We start from the raw sequence: 22995 nt of genomic DNA, 5'->3' as shown, positions 1-22995 counted from the left end.
TAGGTACCTTTTTTTCTGCTTGGGTTGTGCGGGGGTGGAGGGGATAACAGGGGCTGAGAAATGCCCTGAAGCACCAGTCCGGGTCTAAGAGTTTTCGATCAGTATGAACTCAGTGCACATGGGTAAAAAAAGAATCTCTGAACAAGAGGAAAACAATCCCCTCGCATCCCAACATTAAAAAAAATAAAATCTTTCTGTTGCTCAAACTGAAATTATTTTCATTTACACTGCCGCAGATGTAATGTTCACATCTGTGGACTTGAACAGTTCGTCAACTGCATTAGTGGTTAAAAATCTACATTTCCCCAGCTGAGCTACCCTCATGCTCTAGATTAGAAGGTAGACGATCACCAATCGGTGTGCGCCCTAGTCTGGTCATGGCTCCAACCTTTATAAGATTGGCACTCGGATTATGCAAGAGTGAGACTCAAGGCACATGTGGCAGCCCTTACATGATAAGACCGCTCCAACACGCTTCAAGTTAACCTCCTCTTCATTTCCTCTGTGCAAGCTGAATACTTTTTGGGTTCTCAGAGCCCCTTGCCGTTTCTAATTTAGGCACGGGCATTCTCGTGTTAATCTACAATTTCGTCTCAGACAGCTATATCTTCTTCCTTAGTAGGGAATTACATTTTAGGGCAAAAAAGTCATAACTGAATGTACAAAGGACGCAAAGAGCCACACATTGCTTCTATTGGTTTGGCCCAAATCCCAATATGGCAAAGGCTACTATTTCCACCCTTAGCCAAGTTGTTCCCTGGAAAGCTATATCCATGAGTCTTCCTAATGTCTCCAATGATTCGGGGACCAGAGGCACTTCCAGGTCACCACAGCTGGGACACCACCCAAAGAACCGAAGTATGTCTCATTGCAAAAAAAAAAAAACACACATTCTATTGCTGCTTAAAAACGAACTGAAAAAGTAAGAAAAACGAACAAAGAAACAGATGATTTTATTTTTAAATATATTTTGGTAGTCTGCCTTAAAACAAAAGGCCAAACTAGGCCATTGTAACCGTGGGTTCCTTTGCCCCTGCTGGACAAGCATGAGAAATACTCGACACAGAATCACAGTTGAGTGTTCGTTTGACGTGTGCTGGACAAGTGTTTGGCATAACCATTCTCTTAAAAACACATTTTGAAATGTTAAAAATACATGGTGCCAGCAGATAATTATTGTAATTACACTGATAACCAGTATGTAAACAAAAGTAAGACCACTTGCCTAAAGCAGTCCTATGGCTCTCACAAAACATCTTATTTTAATTAAAAATGAAGAATGCAGCTGGTCATCTACAAACCCTCACAAGTCCACATAGTACTTTAAAGAATGCACACCAGTAGTCTTTACTTTCTTTTTGAAGTTAGACTTTTGTTGATTTGCCACATGCGCCAGAATATATAAAAATACTACCACTTGGCCCTGCCACATTACAAGAGAAAGGTTGGTAACCCTGTTAATGGACTGGGGAGGTTCAACAGTCACATATATTAGTTCAGTCAATTCGAAAAAGTAGTCCTCAACCCATTTCACAGCTAATGCATCAACACTGAGGTGCACTGTTTAGGTGAGAAAAAGGGAAATAAAAGGAGAAAGGAACACGAGGGAAGAAAGAAAACAAGGGAGACGAATTAGGGAACAGAACAAGGAAAAAGAAAAATGAAAGAATAAAAGAATTAAATGAAGGCACCAAAGAGGAAGGAGCAGTCAGAGAAAACAAGAACAATGATGTAGAAAAGTGAAAGCTTGAAAGAGGAAGCAGATGGTGGGGGAAATCAGAAAGGGAGGGCAGAAGTCTCCCTCCCGCTACATTGGTGTGACGTTTTATTTCTGCCACATACTAATATTGGAAAGGTCTTCCTCAACCTTAATACTTAAGTTCTTAACATTTATTACTCAGATTGCACACAAAACGATCAAGAGATGTGAGGGGTGGGGGAGGGGCACACTAACTGGTTTACAGTTTACCTTTTTAGAAACATCTAAGCATAATGATAAAAATATTTTTTTAATCCGTTTTGATGTTTCCCAACTCAAGATTACCATTTAAAATTATTCTGCATAAAATGACACAATGGAGGATTTAGCAGACTACCTATGGAGACCACACTCTACCAATGTAGGGGGAGAGTTCTGCGTTTCACCCACACTAACATTTCTGGCAGCAACTGTGAATAAATAAGTTTGTTGTGTGAATTAAAAAGGCCGTTTCATTGAACAAAAGAGGAGCTCTAAGCTTGAAGTCACAGCCTAGAAGGAGTTCATTTTAACCGTGCCCATTTGTCAACAGGCAACAATAGAATACAATATCGTCTATGCCAACATCTTGTTTCACCAAGTTGGGGCAATAGGTTAACCCCAATACTGCTGGTATTTTTGTGCGTTGGCAAACAAATGTGGAAGCGGGGCAAAGGGGATGCTGTACCCACTAACGCTGTACCCACTAATCTTATTGGGCATTACTCAACTCTGCACAAGATCCAAAACATATCGGTCTGATTGCTGAAAAACGGGGTCAGCCTTTGGTTGGAAGGGGCATGAATGGGCCTTTTCGAACAAAGAAAATCTAAAGGCTGGCAGGTCATCCCCCCACCCCCCCTCACAGTCAATGTGAGACCCGTCCCCCTTATCCAGTTCTGCATCCAGGCGGCTCGGACTACCATTCTTTCTTCTTTTCGTCCATGGACACGCCCCCGGGACCCAGTGCCACCACCAGGAGCAGGCCGCCAATGACAGACATGGTCTGGAAGAAGTCGTACTTCAGGAAGTCGTGCATAGGTTTGTAGGCCGGGATGGTCCAGAAGGCGTTGAAGTAAACATTGACAGAGAAGAGCCAGATGACCAGTGTCAAAGCAGCAAGCTTGGTCTTGAAGCCAATGGCCACCAGAATTATCAGGGCCGTGCCCACAATGTTCTGAAGAATCTGTAACATGAGGGAAACAGGACTTGGTGAGATATTTAGCCATGAGCTTATTAAGAAGTAAATCAAATGACAATTTCCTTCACAGAATTATTTTAAAAAGTGCGCTTGTAGTTTTTTTAGATGGTTAATCAAGAACACAAATTGGCATAGTGTTGGCAACTTAATCAGCTATTGTGTGTATACAAGATCTGTGCCAGAATTGCCTTTTTATTCATTCATACATGGATCACATGTAGGATTAAAGCAGCAAATAGAATAGATGACTATTGCGCAGTAAGTCATGACCTGTGCTCATCTGTACAAAATATTTAGTGTAAGCCTAAAATATTCTGAAGGAATTGTTTAAGCATAAAATTCACAGACATACACTGAGGCCAGTACACATTGCTGCGCTGGGTGCATGAGGCCAGATGGCGAGGCTTGCAGTGGGTCAGCCTAGGCTTTCGTGAGCAGGCAGGCGAGTTTTGATGGAGTGCTTCCCCCAAAGCGAGGAAAGAGTCGTTCAAAGGCTCTGAAGCCAAAGAAGGCACAAGGAGCACAGCAGGGTATAAGGATGGAATGTGAGGCGATGAGTAGCCTGTATAGAAAGGCAGAGGGGCAGGATTGTTCAGTGGATGGCTTCTTATGCCGGGGTCAGCACATCATACTCTGCTTTCGGCTTGGTATGGTAGATATCCATCACACATGGCGGTGGTGTGACAAGATGGGCACTCTCTAGACTAAGAATTAAAAAAAGGGGGTGGGAGAAAGTTGATGATTTGTCATTGGAAGGAAAGCTGTCTTGGGGGCTGAGGGGGTGGCATATCACCCCTCCAATGATAACTAAAGCTTCCTTGAGTTCAGCCATTTGTCAGTAATGCTACCTGCACAATTGAAGTATTTTACACCATACAAACTAGTTCCCAATTAGGGAACCTGTAAATTCACCAAACTCGCAGTTTTTGACACACGTCTTATGATGGCAACATAGTTACTGACCTTCTACGGTTGCCTTCTTGAAAGACAAAAAAACCACATTGATTGGAGTACTGAAATGTTGTTACAGCATTGTTACTAACTTTCGTAGCTATTTCTGGGCTCTCAGTCATCATTTTCAACTTTGATTTCTTCTAAACGTCCTTAAATATTCCTGGTTTTTATGGTTGGGGTTGTTCAGTAAAACACCTTACTTCACGATTGCTGAAAAGTTTTCACCACCAATTGCCACATGATAGGATTCAAATATTTTTTCCAACTAGCCCAGGGAAACAAGGGCTCACCAGCTTACAACGGGAATTGAGAATATGGAGACTTACCTGAAGATCGAACTAACATAACTAGCTGGACAAATAAACTAAAATGAATAATGGAGGACTAGAAGTGAGTGTTATTTGAGAGATTCAATGCTGTAATCGAATGTCGACAATAAACAATATGGACATACAGAAGCATAACCGGGGTTGTAGCGTACAAGGGCCATCACTTTTCTGATTTAAATACTCCTGACCTACAGTGGTAGCTCCCCAATAATCATGCTCTGCTCTGCCTACATTGTGGGGTGTAGGCCTCACACAGATCGTTGCCAAATGCGTCCTAACACCGCAGTGCAGGCATGTGTCCTTTAACTAGTCTTCACTGACATCAACATCATCATGACCCTACTTAAGAACGTTAAATGTGAATTCGGTACTGCAATCATTGACAAAGATTCCCCCCAAATGGCCGCTCATTTGACCCAATGTAAGTTCATGCAAAAAGGTAATTCACTTCACTCTGGGACCATCTTCCCTGACAGTGGAGATGGCCCGGGTTCATCTTCACTGTCAGTGGACGTAGCGCACAACCACACAAGTTTAACATCGGTGAGATTCAAAACTCAATGTTCCCACTTGCTCTCATTTAGGCTGCACACACTGGATTGGACACAACATAACAGGGGTTGGCGTTAGGATGAACCAGCCCCCTGCGAAGGAGCACATCTAGTCTATAAATGCTGCAGTGTCCTGCAGAAAAATAAGAGGTCCAATTCCAGAGTCTAGCAGAATTTATTAACAAACAAGCAGCACAAACTCCAAAGAGGCTGCCATGCACCCTGGTCCAACTCCAAAAGCACCACAACAGTCTACAACTCTGACATTTTTTTACTTCTGGTATACAGAACAGAAAGGAAATATAGGCAGTGAAACTCACAAAAAGGCATTAATTAGGAATTCAGGGATTGATCGCAAGATTTGCGAACGTTTTAAATGTTACACAGTTTGGCAGAGAAGTAAGATGCAAAGCTTAGAAGAGGTTTAGGAGAAAAGCAAGTGGATTATGCAGGACAGTTTGTGAGGAGTGTTTCACAGAGAAGACACCAGCATTAATTAGTTGTTTTTTGTTTTCAGCTACTTCCCTTTCAGACACTTTTAAGCATCATTAGTCTACGTTTAATGCGCGGTCAAGGTGAACTAAAAATGGCCATGGAAAGACCGTAATCAGGGAAACATAACCTGGGCTACTTGATTGACTTTACACCAGTTTGCCTTTTAGTCTTTGTCCCTTGTGGAAATCGTTGGTAGGAGGGGTGATCAAGGAATAAGAAGGCGATACAAAGTCAGGAATAGAAAATGAAAGCGTTTCTGAAAGGTGTGGACTTCAATTCCCTCCTAGACATCAGATAGTTTGTCAGAACTGCATGCCTGAGGTCAAGATTGTCCCAGAGCTGAGCTGTAATTACTTTCAAGCTCTTCTGAAGTATTTATGTATGTTACAGTTTGTCAAGGGATCAATGAGACGGGCTGGAACTCAGGACTTCTGCCAATACACGTCCAGGATGTGCTCAGTTAATGGGCACATCTCGCTGAAGGGGGGCCAGGTTAATGCAAGTGTGACCTATATCCTCTCTCCAAGCCATATCTCAGTCTTCAAACTATTTATTCACAGGAGACTGTCCAGCTAGAAAAACAGGCTCCCGAAGGCTGCGATATTAGAGAGTCTAAATGCCCCTTCCCCAGACGTAACAAAGTAATTAATGTACGTTTGAATCAGAAGTTGATTTTGGTCTATGCCCAGATTAACATATACCCACTGAACAATGAGAAAGATGGAGTCTCATGAAACCCCACGCTGCCTATTTAGTACAGACCTTTCTGTCCCCATTGAGTATTCTTTGATCCGATAGGGAGCTGTACCGAAGAGGACTACCCGGCCGCGAAGCCATGAAAGCAGTTTTTGCTACACCACACTGTACACAACCGATTGGTTTAAGAGGATTAGAACTCCTAGTTGCATCTCAACAGGGAGTAAGCAAATTTGTGAAGAAAATATATTTTGGCTCGATCATTCATTTTTAATAAGAATTACAGTAGCTCCCTACGAAAAGAATTGCATATTTTGCCTTATCCTTATAAAAGATTTGTGACGGATCTTAAACGGGGAGCGACAATTGCTAAAAGTTTCACATTTGTGTGACAGCGCTGCCAAGTCAAACATGTGGTAACTTCTGTAAGAAGTGTACAGGATCCGATACAATTGGCGTGGCAGCTTTTATTAAAAGGTATCTAAAGTTTATCTTGTAACAGTAGACAGGATGAGGCCTTTAGTAACAACACTAATCAGTAATGCTAAGCCCTGCAGGGAGAGGAGAGAGTAATAGAAATCAATAGTGAAGGAAGGGGGCGTTTAGAGTTTACAAAGTAACTCAACATTGGGAAATCTTGGAGTGGGAATGACCACATATGGAGTTCCTGGAATGAATAATACTTTTCTAACATGAAAAGCACCAACTTTACAGAGCAGGCACTGAATTTACTACAGCTTCTTAATAAAACAACTACCCATCTCTCACACAACGTCTGAATTTAGCTCCAAATCTAAATCATGGCCGTGATGTTTCAGCAAATGTTGCTGGCTCATTTTACAATTTGTGCTGGAAGATTTCGTAATTACACGTATGTGAGTGGAAACATACCAAGCGAAAGAAAGGAGAATATAGGGGGTCCTTTTGTTACTGCATGGAACTATCCACAACTCTAAGGATACACTACTGGCCAAGTACACATGAAATCAAATAGATATGTGGCTGGTATTGTGGTGGTTGCTGTGCATGGTGTATATAACTGAAAATCGTGGACCAAGTGAACTACTTACGAAAAACAAACTTGCGTCGAAATGCAGCAGCGTCATGAACATGAGCACCAGCAGTACACGGCCTCCCAACTGCATGTATTGTTTCGGGGAGCTCTCACCCATGGTGGGAACCCCAGCAAACATGCTTTTGCCTTCGGATCGCGACTCAGCCAAAAGCAGCAGCAATCCACCACCAAGTGCCAAGTTCCTGGACAGATGCAAATGAGAGAACTTTAAAAAAGGTACACTAGCTCAAGCATAAAGAAAGTTACTATAAACAAGACAGAACCCACCAGTAAAATAACGTAGAACAGTAAAGAAAATAACAATTTACAAAAAAAATTGCATTTATTCTCACAAGGCCATACCACGATTGAGCAAATCTGTTTATTGGGGTGAGTTGTAGTCAATTGATGGCTTTTTCAATGCCAACTGAGGCCGTGATTGTAGCCAGTAACCTGCTCTGAACACACCCATTAATCCACAGAACACTAGAAAGGGTAGTGGTGGTATACAGAGTAGCACATCAATTATCAAACGGTATATTCTGTAAACTTTTCTGTAGCCAAGTACCAGTATTGGTGCCACTCAAGGTAACAATACACAAGACCCCCACTACCAAGGATGTCACCACACAGAAGTACCAGAGAACTCCTGTGCTAGTCTTAACAAAATTAATTTACCTCAGCACTCTCCAAGTATTTGCGTCACTATTTTAAATAGTGTAATCAATTTACAATTCCGCAGTATGGACGCTCACAGGCAAGTAATTCAACAGATAGATTTTTGCAATGTTCAATTTAATAACACTTAACAATGTGACATTACAATTATGGAGACCTAATCTGTAAAGTACAATCCAAAGACCAAGACATGTCGTGCTACAAGAGTGTTGCTTTCGCTAGTTATCCCACAGAGGTCCTATTCATATTGCCTCCCTACTGTCAACGATGGACACTCCCATTTATCCCTCCACTCGACCACTAGTACCAGGGTGTAATCAGACAGTCTGTGACCGCTATGCCAAGAAGAACACTGTCAGTTGGATAGGCACACTTACCTCATTAAAAACTTCAGGTCCCACAGAATACTGTATGCGACGGTCTGCCAAGGACAAATGAGCAAGAGAAAACAATTAGCACCCTGCCCAAAGAAGATCTGAACACAAGTTCTCATAAGAACACCACACCAGTTAAAAAACTAAATTATTCAATTCATGATGATGTAACTCAGAACTCACTCATAAAAAGCTAATTCCTTCTACACCAACGTTTAACAAGCTTCCATAGTGACTGTAAGACTCTCCTCTCCAGGTATGGTCTTTTCACCCCACACCCACCTTAGTTTTCTGCTTAGATTGCCAGCTTGTTAACATGCTTTCAGATAGCGACCCCTGACCCTCCTGGTAGGTCGCTCCCCCTCCACGCAGCTCCGCCTGTGGGCCCCTTCTGCCGCTGTCGAGTACCCGCTGGTAAGTGTGCTCGACCCCTGTTTCTGTGCACCGTTTGTGCCCTCTGTGCCACTGTTTTTCCCCTCTGTTGTGCCCCGTTTTTGCCCTCTGTGCCACTGTTTTCCCCCTCTTTGCGCCCCATTCTGCTTTCTTTCCCACTGTTTCCCCGCCCCATGCCCACTCGCTGCTCCTCCCTCCCACCTCCCCATATATGCCGGACGCTGCGCCGACACGCAGCGGGCGCGCCTAAGGCAAGCCCGTCTGAGCCCGTCCACGCCTGGACGGCACCCAGCACCAGAACTTCTGGACCCACGAACGCCACAACACCAGACTCCGCTACCAAACCTCCAAGGACTGGACCCAACAACCTCCGCTGCATACTCCTCAACACCCGCTCTGCACGCAAACACGCCGTCGAGCTCTGGGATCTGCTCGACACCTCCGCCCCAGAAGTGGCCTTCCTAACTGAGACCTGGTGGAACGACTCCTCGGCGCCAGACATCGCCATAGCCATCCGGACGGCTACAAGATCACCCGCAGAGATCGCGCCTACGGAATCGGAGGAGGAATAGCCATCGTCTACAAGTCCACCCTCAAGGTCGCCACCCACGCAGGCGACACCCTCAAACACCTGCACTTCCGGATCCACACCGACCCCAACACCACCCTCAGAGGAACACTCGTCTACAGACCCCCCCGGACCCCAGACTCAGTTCAGCGACTCCATCGCCGACCTCGCCAGCACCCACCCACTCGCCTCAACGGACTACATCCTCCTCGGGGACCTGAACTTCCACCTCAAAAACAACAATGCCAACTCCGCCAGGCTGATCGACAACCTCGGTCTCAGACAACTAGTCACCGCACCCACCCACGCCGCCGGCCACACACTGGACCCCATCTTCTCCACAAGCACCCACGTCGCCTTCGACCATACCACAGACCACCGCTGCATCCATTTCACCTTCAAGAAATCAACCACGCACCACCGCACCCAACAGCTGCCTCGCCACTGCTGGAGCAAAGTCACCGAAGACCAGCTGATCACCACCCTCGCCCAGAACCTACCCACTAACCCCACCAACCCAGACGCCGCAGCCTGCAACCTCAGACAGTGGATCGACGACTGTGCCAACACCCTCGCCCCACTCAAGAAACCCTCCAACAGCCATGCCAACAAGAGAGCCACCTGGTTCACAGACAAGCTCCAGACCTCCAAACGGGCATGCCGGAAACTGGAGAAGAAATGGCTCCACTAACGCACACCTGACAACCACGCAGCCCACAAGGACGTCACCCGCAGACATCACCACCTCATCAGATTAGCCAAGAGATCCTCCTTCTAAGACCGCCTGGATAACAACGCACACGACAGCAAAGAGCTCTTCAGAATCGTGAAAGAACTCTCCAACCTCCGCGCCAACGACATACCGCCCTCACAAGAACTGTGCGACTCACTGGCCATCTTCTTTCACCGCAAGATCGCTCACAACCACGACCGCCCGACTACGCCAGACTCCATCTCCCCTGCGAACGCCACCAGCACCAACAGCCTGACCTCCTGGTCCAACATAAACAACGACGAGACAGGCAAGGTCATGAACTCCATCCACTCAGGATCTCCGTCAGACCCGTGCCCACACCACGTATTCAACAAAGCAGAGACAGCCATCACACACCAACTACGGAAGGTCATCAACATCTCTTCCAAACAGCGACATTCCCGGAAAGCTGAAAGCACGCCGAAATTACCGTCCTCCTCAAGAAGCCCAAGGCGGACCCCAAGAACTTCAGGCCCATCTCCCTGCTCCCGTTCCCAGCGAAGATTATCGAGAAAATCATCAACATGCAATTGGCCCGCCACCTCGAAGACAACAACATCTTGGACCCGTCCCAGTCCAGATTCAGACGAAACCACAGCACCGAGACAGCCCTCATTGCCGCCACAGACGACATCAGGCGCCAACTAGACAACGGCGAAACATCAGCCCTCATCCTCCTGGACCTGTCAGCCGCCTTCGACAAGGTTTGCCATCGCACTCTAAAGACACGCCTCCAAGAAGCCGGAATCCAAGAGAAGAGCGTTTACTGGACCACATCCTTCCTCTCCGGCAGAACCTAGGGCGTCCGCCTCCCACCCTTCTGATCTGAAGCCACCGACATCATCTGCAGCGTCACCCAGGGCTCATCCCTCAGCCCGACGCTGTTCAACGTCTACATGGCCCCCCTCGCACAAGTGGCCCGCCAACACGACCTCAACATCATCTCCTATGCCGATGACACCCAGCTCATCCTCTCCCTCACAAAGGATCCACACACCGTCAAAACAAACCTCCACGAGGGAATGAAGGCCGTTGCAGACTGGATGAGGAGCAGCCGTTGCAGACTGGATGAGGAGCAGCCGCCTGAAACTGAACTCGGACAAGACTGAGTGAGGTCCTCATCCTCGGACCCACCCCCTCAGCCTGGGACGACTGATGGTGGCCGACCACACTGGGAACAGCACCGACACCCACCGACCATGCACGCAACCTAGGATTCTTCCTCGACTCTTCCCTCTCCATGTCTAAGCAGGTCAACGCCGTCTCCTCCTCCTGCTACAACACCCTCCGAATGCTCCACAGGATCTACAAGTGGATCCCAACCGAAACAAGAAGAACGCTGACACAGGCCCTCGTCACCAGCAGACTGGACTACGGCAACGCACTCTGCGCAGGAATCCCAGTCAAACACCTACGACTACTACAACGCATCCAAAATGCCTCAGCCCGACTGATCGCCAACGTACCCCGCCGCAGCCACATCACCCCCCACCTGAGAGACCTACACTGGCTCCCTGTCGACAAGAGGATCACCTTCAAGCTCCTCATCCACGCACACAAAGCACTCCACAACGCCGGACCAGCCTACCTGAACAGCAGACTCCGCTTCTACACCCCCACCCGCCAGCTCCACTCCACCAGCCTCGCCCTTGCCGCTGTCCCCCGCATCTAACGAACGACCTCCGGCGGCAGATCCTTCTCCTTCCTCGCCGCCAAGACCTGGAACACCCTCCCTACCCACCTACGGCAGACCCAAGACGCACTCACCTTCAGAAGACTCCTCAAGACCTGGCTCGTCGAGCAGTAGCGGAACCCCCCTCCCCTCAGCGCCTGAGACCCTCACAGGTAAGTACCGCGCTTTACAAGTACTCTGATTGATTGATCGGTTCATGAGAGCCCATCAGCAAAAGAAAGAAACTCGAGTCACAATTCTTTTAATGTTTAAGAGCAGAGATGCAGAAAGAACAGCCCGTAAAATTACAGATAGAGTTCAAGGCATGAGGGGCAACACGATCCTTAAGCACAGAGGTGGCCTCAGACCCATTAAAATCATGTGTACAGGGCGTGTACCTGTAATGCGATAATCCCGAACAGTCCAAAGCACGCATACTGTACAAAGTTTCTGGTCAGGACCAGGATGCAGCCACCTGAAATGAGGAAACAATAATGTAAAATGTTAAAGAGCTGCTTGTGGCACCACCACTCTAAAGCTAGGGCAGATGGCAGCATAGTTTGCCACGATACAGTATCGAAGGCATTACTGAAGGGAGATCAATCTTGGTCTTCAATCTTTTCCTACCTTTATAGCACAGGGGATGGTTTTGCACAGAAAAAAAGGGTATTAGGTGCAATCAGAGAGACAAGTACCCAAACACGTGGATGTGTACAGTACATGCCTCGTGGTGGGGCAGGCCAGCAAGTTTCTTATTCATACAAACACATAAAATGTATAAATATATTTGACAGAGTTTCATCCAGGGTGGTTAGCCAGAGTAAAGGTAAATCTGGCACATGTGAAGCCAGGTGTTGGTTTTAGGATTATAGCTCCCAAGCGGTAGATGTGGCCGAGAGAAGAGCAGATACAGAGGTCTCAAAAGCATGAGCCGGCAGATGGGGCAGTTGAAATTTGTTTGTAACAGTGGCGTTAGAGAAGAAGCCAAAGGCCTTGGTTTGCCCAGACTATGCCAGTAAACACATAACTAGTACTGCAAGCACTCGTGGATGGATCAGTCAAAGTCCACGGTCAAAGCGTTTGATACACAACGCCAATATTGTTTGCCCTTTGCAAGACATAGCAGCAAGATCTTTTGTTTCAAAGACCAAATTATTTTCTTTCAACATGTACACGAAAGAAACAGTTTACCTCAGTTGGTTAAGAAACCAATAATGCAGGTTCAACGAAGGGCTGCCCATTTTATCTGTAACTAAATAGGGCGCTCCTCTACTTAGAAACGCTCTTTAACAAGTTATGAGTAGAAATGCCTGGAGGTAGGGAGTGGTCTGTGTAAAAAGGTAACGTCATGGAGACTAATGTAATTTGACACCACATAATTTCCAAACATATGCAATCTAATCTGTGCAGGGAACCCCAGCCCACAAGTGCTGCCTGGAGGGAGATGGCTGGGTAAGGGTCAGTTCGTTTGATACCATCAAAAGTAGAAGCTGGGCCCAGGAATTGGCCAAGATGAACATTTGTCTAGTTTTTTATTGGTTTGGGTATTTCTGGTTGAAAACCCCCTTAAACACAGGGGTATAACACTTAAGACAAAACCATATAAGGCTAACATCAAGGAACTGCCATGTGCCTGGCTTACAAATTTACAAGGTCAACTTAGGAAACAGGTGCTCCTTTGTATCTAGGAGTGCAAAACATCTCATTGGTTAGCTCTCTTTGGTTCCAGAAAAACATACTAGAATTGATTTCTCAAACCATTAACTGCATGCATTAACAGGAGAGTCGCAAAAATTGGCAAGGATTCTTGATTGCCCACAACGAGACATCCAGATATAAAGGGAAAGAGTGCATCTGAGAGTACATGGTTCTGAGGGGATACAGGGAGCAGACTGCATGGTCCAGTGCTTATTAACAGAAACCAATTTAATATGGAAAAACACATGACTCCGCTTGTAACATTAGGCAAATCCCCAAGCTGCTAAGCATCCTTCCCAATGCTCTCAAATGTCACTTACTCAGCTGGCCCACAAGGTTGATGAAGACGAAGATGGTTGCCAAGAGGTACCCACAGCTCCAGGTGGCCTCGATGTAATCCCTCTGCTCATTCCACTGGAACCACATGCGGATACCATCCTCTAGGAAGGTGCTGATAAGGCACAGGCGTGCCATGTGCGGCAGGTACTGTTTGGTGACCCGCAGGAACTACACCATGGAAGCAAAGCATCGAAAGAGTGAGAAGGAATGGAGTCTTTACATCAATTCACCACAAAACATTGTCCACATTACAGATTGTGCACTCGGAACAGCATTGGTTGCCATTGCTTCTCATAAGAACTCCTGGTGATGTCCTGACAACCCATGGTGACCTTGTGATCACATGGGTCAAGACACCTCCAGCCTCAATCACCAACAAAGCAATTTGCCAAAAATGCGGTTAACCCAACACATGTACTGTGAATCAATACAGAAAAATTAGAAGAGAACACAACTCGCCACTTGATAATGCCCATAAAGACACATGACTGAGAGCAAGAAATTGCCATGCGGAGTAGCCTTGTTGTACTGCATACACAAAGGAGCACAACTCGAAACTCAGAGATTTTTGGGTCTGGATGAGAAGTGTAAAATGTTTTACAAATTCACTGTTTTCGAATGTCTCATTTTCAAATTCCGTTTGGTGATCTACTTTTTGGAGTAAATACAGTACCATTTTCAAAGGGCAGTACCAGCTTTATAGATCTCATATTCCGATTACAATGGAGATTTGGCTCATAGTTTTGGACTGCGTGACAGAAGACTCCCACCCTGGCTCGTACTTTACCAACAATTCTTCTATTTACAAAGGAAACAGTTCACCTATCCCTCCCAACCACTCTCCCGACTCACAAACCAAACTGCTGGCCCTTTGCACCAGATCACGGTCAATCATTCAATCTGGATTTGTAGATCACAACTAATTACCTGTGAGGGCAACTACTGCCAATCTTTACAACTCGCTTACTGAGTCTTAAAATTATGAAAAAAGCATTTGGAATTCAAAGGTTACAACTGATAGATGGGCTTCAAAGAGCAAATCAATTAATTTAAATAAAAACATGACACATCCACACGTAGAAGGGTCAAATAATTTTTTTTAGCAAAAATGTGTTAGACGTCTGTAATTCTAAAATAACTACTAAAAAAAGATGAAACTTCCTAAAACACTTTCTCCTTGTCAATACTGAGGCACAAATTAAACAGCAAACCACGAACTCAAAAACATGTCAACTTAAATCCAAGCATTGCTATGCTAGTTTACACCACCAGCAGAAACTCTGAGAAACAGTAAACATTCTTTTATTGTTATCTTTTTTAGAATTTTTGGAATACAAGGTCTCCCCCCAGGACGCCCAAATATTCAGGTTTCCCAAAGACATTTTCTTCATAGTCAGTGGTAAAGATGATCAACAAACCTAGTTTGCACATAACTAGGTTTTAAATGATGCTTTTTGCATTTCCAAGGACTGACAGTCCTCATAACATCATGCTCAATCAGCTGCTGCATTTGGGTGGTCTGGTGGGCTATGGTGGTTATCACGCGCCACCAGAAAGTAAACAGATCAAACTAGATTAACACTGTACCAAAGAGATACCACATGATAATTCAATTGTATTGTTCTAGGTATGGACTGGGCGTGAACCATTAAATAGGAGATCAAAACCTCCCACTTCCAGGACGTTTTGAGCTCTCCATTCCACAGCAAATCTCCAGCTGGAAGTGGGCATCACACTGGATCTAGTAGAGCACTCTAGAGGTCCATTCTGGAGCCATCTTGAGGGTTGGCATCATCACCGCCAAATGTAATGGCGAGTGAAGTAATAACAAGAGGAGCACCAAGGACGGTTTGCAGAGTGGATAAACAATAGTTATCAGCACTCCGATACAGTGGCACAGACTGGTCAGACCCTAGGTGAACAGATGAGCGTGCAAATTTGGCCTTCAGTTCAGCTGATAATTCCATCTTCCGGAAGGCAGTTTTCCCTTAAGAGCCAGAATGCCATTTATCCACATGACGGACATACACAAGGACGCAATTTTCTCCAGAGCTCAAGAAGTCTCTTTTTTGAGAGCCAGATGCGTAGAAAGGAAAAATTAAGCAAAAAACACACAATCAAAACTTTCCTACTAAACTTTTTAACAGAAATGTATACAAATATGGTGCACTGTATTCAGCAAGGTCTTTTTATAAACCTAGAACAGAGTTTATGGGGCTATAAATGCCTTTGAGATTAAATCAGAAATTGTACTGTCCGCAAACCACCTATACCCTTGTCCATCAGTGGAAATGCCTACGTTCAAGTTGGGGTTGGCTTTTGAAACAGCTTGATGCATGCTGGTTCCAAACATAACTGTGTTGTCGGTCGTCTTGGTGGGACAAGTTCTACAGACTTGTGCCTGACAGATTCACTTAGTACTAAGAGTGGTCTCTGATCAGGTTGTCTCGAAGCTATTCATCTGCTTACTCTGCCTTGGAAAGAGCCCTCAAATAAGGAAGAATATTGGAGGTCTAAGGCGGAAACCAAATACTAACGTACACGGACTAGTGTAATTTATAGTAAAAGTCTTGCCTTGGAAGAGCGCTGGAGAGGTACCATAACACCAGCACTACTAAGAACACAATAAACTGCATTTCTGCACCAAAGGCAAGCAGCATGTATGGAGAGCAAAGTGCCACTGGGAACCAAGCCAGCAGCCATATGGAAGTCTCCTGCAAGTTACAAAACATGAATTGAAGGGGCAAAGAAGTTGATCTGCTTTCTCAGACGACAAGCTGAGATAGAAGAGGCGCTTGCATCTGGAGAGATACTTCGGGTACAAAGTGACTGCATGGGCTACGCTTACAGATCAGCCTAGGACCTTCTGAGGAGGGCACAGATTACTAATCTATCAAGGACCCCTGCTCAGGTGAAAGCCAACACTGAGCTAAACGCATTTGCCCATTTGAAGAAACAAAATGGCCCAGTATGTTCAAACTGTGAAGAAAACACGGAACTTAACAGTCGAGACACAAATCACATCTAAGCTCATCCAGACAAGGCCCTCCTCCGAAAGGGTCTCCTTCTAGAAGAAGCTTCTACTGAAGCAGCCGCCATTCGGAACACCCACTGAATTAGGTTTCTCTTGATAGGATTTCAAGCAAATTGTCAGTCCATCTGACTTAATTTTACATGCCAAGTCTCCGTTCTGGAAATCAGATTAGAGTTGCAGCAAAAGCTCAACATCCTGTGGTTTGGGGCAAAACAGCTACCTGCCCTGTGCCCCAAATAATTAAAGAAAATCTGACCTTGTGCAACGTAATCAGATGCTCATATAGAGCGCTCCAGTGTCATTGGGCCAGGATGTGCTATATAAAATAGCTGGGGGGCGGGGGAGGAACAAGCATTGTTATAGCCAATAGTTCTAGCCTTGGCATCTGGGTGTGGGCACATCAGAGCTTCGCTCACTGTCCATGCTGAATATAGACTTGAAGATCTTTAGGAAAGTGCTGGCACTGTGGTTGCTCCCTCATATACCGGGCCTCATTCAGTGTGACGAGAATGGGTTTATTCCAAACAGGTCCACCTTCCTTGGTTATATCATATGTTATACCATCAGGATATTTGTTTCTGCCTAAATGCTCTTATGTCAGTAGACCCTGAAAATGCTTTGGATTCAGTAAGGTGGGACTTCCTCAATGCAGTTATGGTTAGGATGGGGCTGAGAGACGGCTGGATAAAATGGGTTACCATGGCGAGGGAAAAGACTGGTGGTAACATTTCCACCCAATACGAGGTCCACCGGGGCAGTAGGCATGGGTGTCCTCCCTCACCTCTGTGTGCCTTGGCCATTGAACAACTGGCAGAAATATTCCATCAGGAAGGAACAGGTTATGGGGTGATGGTAGAGAACAGAGAGCATATTATATCCTTGTAGGTTGATGATTTGTTATTCTATTTAACAAATGGCCCACGGGGAGTTTGAAACGCACTGATTTTGCGGAGTGACTTCTCTGCCCTTGCCAGGCTCTCTGGATTAATAGACCTAAAACACACTTGTTCCCCATGACAGTGGGGGAGATGCAACCCCCAGGATTGATCTGGTCACCAACATCCGTTAGATATTTGGGATTCCAAGTGTTTCATGCTTTAGTTGACCTTAAAGAGGGCAATCTGGGACCAGCGATTCGCTCTTTTAGATCAGGTGTTCAGTTCTGGCAGTCCCTGAAATGAACAGTTATGGATCGGATCTCTTTATCCAAGATGATTATGTTGCCATGATTGAAACATTTCTTTGTTAACCTTCCCGTCAAGACATCACACTCCTGGTTAAATCAATTGGATACCCTGCTCCATAAATTGATATGGAATGGTAAGTGCAATAGTCTCTCTGAGACCTCCAACTGGCAGGAATCTAGGTGCCGCTGATTTTAAATTATATTATTTGGCGGCCCAGGTTCAGCGGGTAACTCAGTGGTTGGATGGTGAGAATCTCAAAGAACTGGGACCCATTGTGGTGGCTGGTAATCTGGGGACTCAACTAGCAAAGCTCCTTGATTTGAAAGACGTGATCCCTGACCAGGAGTGTTGTTGAAAGTTGATTTGCAATGCTGGCAGAGATGCCTGCGGAGGACAGCTGAGACTTCTTTATATGCACTGGCTTTACCGTTGGTGGGGCTGCCCCATCTTCCTTTACGGGGCAACGGTTTTCTATTGGCAACAGCAGGCCTAATCATGGTGGGTGACCGTTACCAACTGGGGGCGCTCATCCCGCTGCAGGACTTGGTCACACAATGAGAGTTACCATCCCCACGGCCAGTTCCAGACCTATCATGCTTTAGTACTGATGTTTGGGAGCCTGAGGTTGGATAGACGACAGGAGCCCGAGACCCATGCTGTTCTTAAAGCGCTGGTGATGCTGGGCTCTGCATGCGACATGGTGAAGTGACTCTATCGGGTGCAAATGGAGATTGCCATTACACCACTGGTGAAGACACATGAGAGATGGGGGACACTGCTGGGAAGGGATCTCCTGGACCCCGCGTGGGGTGTGTCTATGGCATGCCCCAGGTGCATTTCCAGAAATATGAGGTTCATGTACGTCCGATTTAATTATATACATATGACCTATTTGACCCCTCATAGATTACAGGTCATGTAAGGAGGAGAGTTGAGGTCTTGCCCCAGATGCATTGCACTGGGGACAGACTTTGGACATACGACATGGAGCAGTCAAAGATTGCGTCCATTCTGAGACGCAGTGATCACCACGTGCAACAATGTGTTGGACCGTCAAATCCCCTGCACAGCTGAGGTGTACCTCCTAGGACTGTTCCCAAGACATAGGGCGAGTAAGGTTGGTACCAGATTTGTTGATTTGGCCTTGGCCAGGGGACAGATTGCAATGCAATAGCGCGCTGGAGTGGGCCCCAACGGTTGCAATGTGGGCAAGGGAGGTTTACATGTGCGCCAGGGCAGAGGAGCGGGCACAGATCTGGGATGATGCAAGGGGATACGACGACGCCCACCGGCGGGCCTCTGGGTGTAGGTGCTTCAGGCTTGGGAAGGGCGAGGAGACTACCATGTTGGGGAGGAAGGTCTGGCCCTCATGGGGTGGAGGCGCTGCGGACTGTCATCATGGGCACTTGGGGGGGGGAAGGGGGGAAAACAGTAGAAATTAGGACTGGGAAATGGGGACATTGGCATCCACAGAAAATGTCAACTGAATCCATGACCAGTAAAGGATGTATGAGATCATCTACACCTCCCAAACATCTGCATTCAATTTTTCACCCTGCCCCAGGCTCCCATGATTAAAATTCTCCTAGATAAGAGGGGTTTCCTTGAGAAAGTTTTAAATTCCCTTCTTTTTCAAAAATTGTCACCCAAAATAAAGGTCCTGCTTAGCTGTAGTCAGGAGTCGAAGCACACCTAGGTTGCACTTGGCACCCTAGGTGGGAATCCAATGATGATGCATGCCACCAACCAGGTTGGTGGGTGAAGGTTCTTTTTAAAAAACTATGGTTTTTCACTTTTACGACTCAGTTTTAGATGCAGTTGACATTTTCTGAGCCCTTTCTAATTGTTGATTTAGATTAACCAGGGCAGAAGGACGAGCTCTCTCTACTTGTTGTATTACAAAACAACACAACCCCAATGATATGCGTGGAGTGGACAGCATCTGTCGTAGATGGAGGTGTAGTACATGAAAAACACCGTCCTCCATTCTGTGTCCTCCCCCACCAGCACTTTTGTTTTCTACCCCCTTTTCTAAGAAGCAGTTTCAAAAGAACGTACTTGCTATGGAGAGAAAACACTACATGGCAAAGTGCTGGATCATATGCTCAAGAATGTAATATCTGAAATGCGTTCTACAGATAAAACACAATAAAAGTCGTAAAAAACCATAAAAGAACACAGAAGAAAAATAAAATGTTCTCAATTAAACATAAGTAGCTAAAATCCAGATATCTATGGTAATTCAATCCCAGGTGGCATAACAAAAATACAAAAGGGAGGGGATATCTGAAACTTTCATTAAGTGGCCCAGCATTTGCGACCATCCGACTCTGCCAGACCTTCAAGGAGTTGAGAAATGCACCCCTTTATGGGCTTAGTCACTGAGCAGAAGAGCAGGCACTGGGTGGCAGAGGCCATCACCTACACCTGACGTGTCCCATCATGTCCACCCCCTCCTAGGTGACTGGTTTCCAGGGCAGCACCGTGCCCATAGTCCTCATTAAGGCCCATGACCAGCTGTTATTGCTAGCATTTAAAACCTATTTTTACCAACCCTGAGCAGGGTCTGTGCTGCTGACGTGTACCGGAAACTCACTGCATCAAAAGCTGCAAAATGTCGAATTTTTTGTAAGCACGTTCCAGTTCTATGAAAACTTCAAAAGAGAAATGTAATGTTAGCTCAATGCGAAGTGTTCAAAATATCCCGTCAGTTTTCACAAATGGGGTAATGTTACACTGGTGCATTGTCTGTGTAAATATTAGCTATTCGAGGCAGGTCCCTTTCCAGCACAAACCATGTGTAAATATCATTAACTTGATTTGTTCCATGACAGAGGGGCCCACAGTCCCTTTCACCTCTTTCCCTCCCTGCCTTTTTTTTTCTTTTTACATTTGTAGGTGAGAAATTATTATAAAATGTATTGATATAAAAGGGTGGCCAGCCTTTGAAAATCCATTAGCACTGGTTCATATGTGTGTATTTCAAAATATACAACAGAGGGGTTTGCTGTGTGAGCATCAGGTTGCCAAAACCTCGCACAGAATCACACAAAGGTTCAGGTAACTGTGGCCAGCACCCTACCTGCTCCATCCGCAGTCGGCACTATCTGTATACTTCTACAGCTCTGTCCTGTATTAGAGAAATGCGAGGACTTTTCCACCTAGAGGGCACCAGTTCAAATTCTCGGAACAAGTCACTATTTGAAGCACAATAACTATATTTCGAGGAAAACACAATCTGCTCACACTTGTAGAGATCACATGACAGCTTTTAAAAATTCATGGCACTCCGCCCTTCAAAATAGATCCAGGTGTGTGTGCCGTAAGGGCGGGGTCCAGGTTCAAACAAGCAAAGACTAGCTAATTTGGAATCAATTTATTACATAAAAATGGAACACTGAACAGACATCGCTGCAAGAAGGGGGAGACAGGACTGGTGCACCATGGAATAAAGCGCAAATTAAACCGAATCCTCCATGCTGGAGGGGCAGCAATGGGGCCTGCATCCCCCACAGCAGGACAGATTGAGCATTAGGGGACAGCAGAAGGGTCCAGAGTTCTATGTTATACTATACTTGCCAAGCAGGGATCAGCAACATTCAGTGCACAAGAGGACATTTCTATGCACACCATGCTCTATTTTGGTTGTCACTCAAAAAACATTCATTATTAAGGGAACATTTTTAAATATATATATTTTTTTACAACGGTAGCGTTGTCAGATTTTTAAATCAACACCCCGCTGTTGCCTTGTAGCAGGTTAGAGAGACCACTTATAGAAAATTGCGTCACCGATTCACTACACACCTCCTGGTCAGGAAATGGCATTTCGAAAGCCCATGTTTAGCAAGAAAACTCATCTTTTGCACAAGAAACAGAAAGCTGTATATTGCAATTTAAGAAAAATTGCCCGTAGAAAATTTGAATGTAGGTCAAATATTCACACAAACTCCCTGCAGTGATCACATCTACTGCTCTATATGGTGGAAGCCATTAGGAGATTACTAACATTTTCTAGGACTACTATTTCAACATCTTTACCTGAACCACCAGCCTGTGGTTGCCACAATCCAGCAATACAAGGAACTTAAGCAGACAGATTAGTTTGTCTAGACTTGGGCCAGAGGATGATGCAGCAGAACCTATCAGGAAGCAGATCTCACACCCTGCAGCCCACTGTCCCCGCCTGCCATTGGCTGAAAACAGCATTGTTGCATCACTTTTGGATTTCTTATAAATATAAAAAGTGACACGTTTGCAACATGGAGTATAAATATTTTGCATACGAGGTCGCTTTTTCAGTGCAGTACACTTCCATCCATGGACTGCTGGGACAGCCAAAGGTCACCCCTGTTTGGGCATCCGCAACCACCGCCATTCCTCCAACAGAACACCAGCCCTGGCCATAAAACAAGGATCTAAAATGGATGGACACGTATGCCGCCACCAATCCATTTCTTGCCAGAGAAGAGCAGAACATGTGACGAGAAGAGTAGAGTGCTCATTAACCATATTAACTTGCAGATTATGATAGAGAACCGTTTAGTAAATTCGTTTTCAATTTGCACCACATGCTTTTGTTGGACGTCTAGTTTTAAACAGTAAAAATAACCGTACAACAAAGCATTTTTAATGTCTACATTCTAATGTGTCCAGTGGTTTTAAATGTTCATAGTAAAATAATATTGCAAAATGTAACGACTGGAAGCAATGTTTACACCCCAGTCGTGTTCGGAATGTTGCGTTGTTTTTGCACGCTGTGTAGGGAGTTACTAGCGCCACAGAGGAGCTGTGTCACCACTGCCACACAAGGTGCAGGACTCGCTAAAGCACAACCAATCTGAATCATGAAAAACAACAAAAATAAATAAACAGAAGTAAAGTCCACTCCAAGAAACTGTGTAAATGGATTTTAACAATGCTTGGGGATATCATGGATAAAACAAAGGAAAAGTGGTCAAAAACTGGAGAGAACAAGGGGTGTTCGGAAAAAAATGAAAGCTGCCACCTCTGTTTAGAGCAGTACTTTACATAATGACATAATAAGAGGGGCGTGATAAAGGATTTCACCGCTTCACGAGAAGCCAATGAACAAAACTAAAGTTTACTCAGCTTCTAGGACAGAATGCTGCATGCCAATTTTCATTTCAGAAAAACAGGTTTGCAACGGGACACCTGCCCGCTGTGGTGACTCGTGTCTGTGTGTGTGGGGACTTCAATGGGGGAAGAATCTGTGCTGTTTCTACTAAATACAAACGGATCAAGTGAGATGGGGTGCGC

At 45.5% G+C, this 22995-nt stretch overlaps 1 protein-coding gene across 1 annotated transcript in view; it reads right to left on the bottom strand.

Moving 5' to 3' along the window:
• Nucleotides 1–951: 951 nt before the first annotated feature.
• The window catches only part of SURF4 (surfeit 4), a 35935-nt gene continuing 13891 nt past the window's right edge, over nucleotides 952–22995 (bottom strand). Inside the window, exons 2-6 of the mRNA XM_086924727.1 lie at nucleotides 13476–13662; nucleotides 11856–11932; nucleotides 8074–8117; nucleotides 7035–7221; nucleotides 952–2924 (exon numbers count right to left, since the gene is read on the bottom strand). Of these exons, the coding sequence (XP_086780853.1) occupies nucleotides 2658–2924; nucleotides 7035–7221; nucleotides 8074–8117; nucleotides 11856–11932; nucleotides 13476–13662 (762 nt within the window). The 3' untranslated portion in view covers nucleotides 952–2657. The remainder of the gene's footprint in view (nucleotides 2925–7034; nucleotides 7222–8073; nucleotides 8118–11855; nucleotides 11933–13475; nucleotides 13663–22995) is intronic.

This window comes from Lissotriton vulgaris, chromosome 5, assembly GCF_964263255.1.
Source record: "Lissotriton vulgaris chromosome 5, aLisVul1.2, whole genome shotgun sequence".
NCBI lineage: Eukaryota > Metazoa > Chordata > Amphibia > Caudata > Salamandridae > Lissotriton > Lissotriton vulgaris.
Note: the sequence above shows the minus strand (reverse complement) of the source record. Positions and strands in the feature narration are given on the sequence as shown.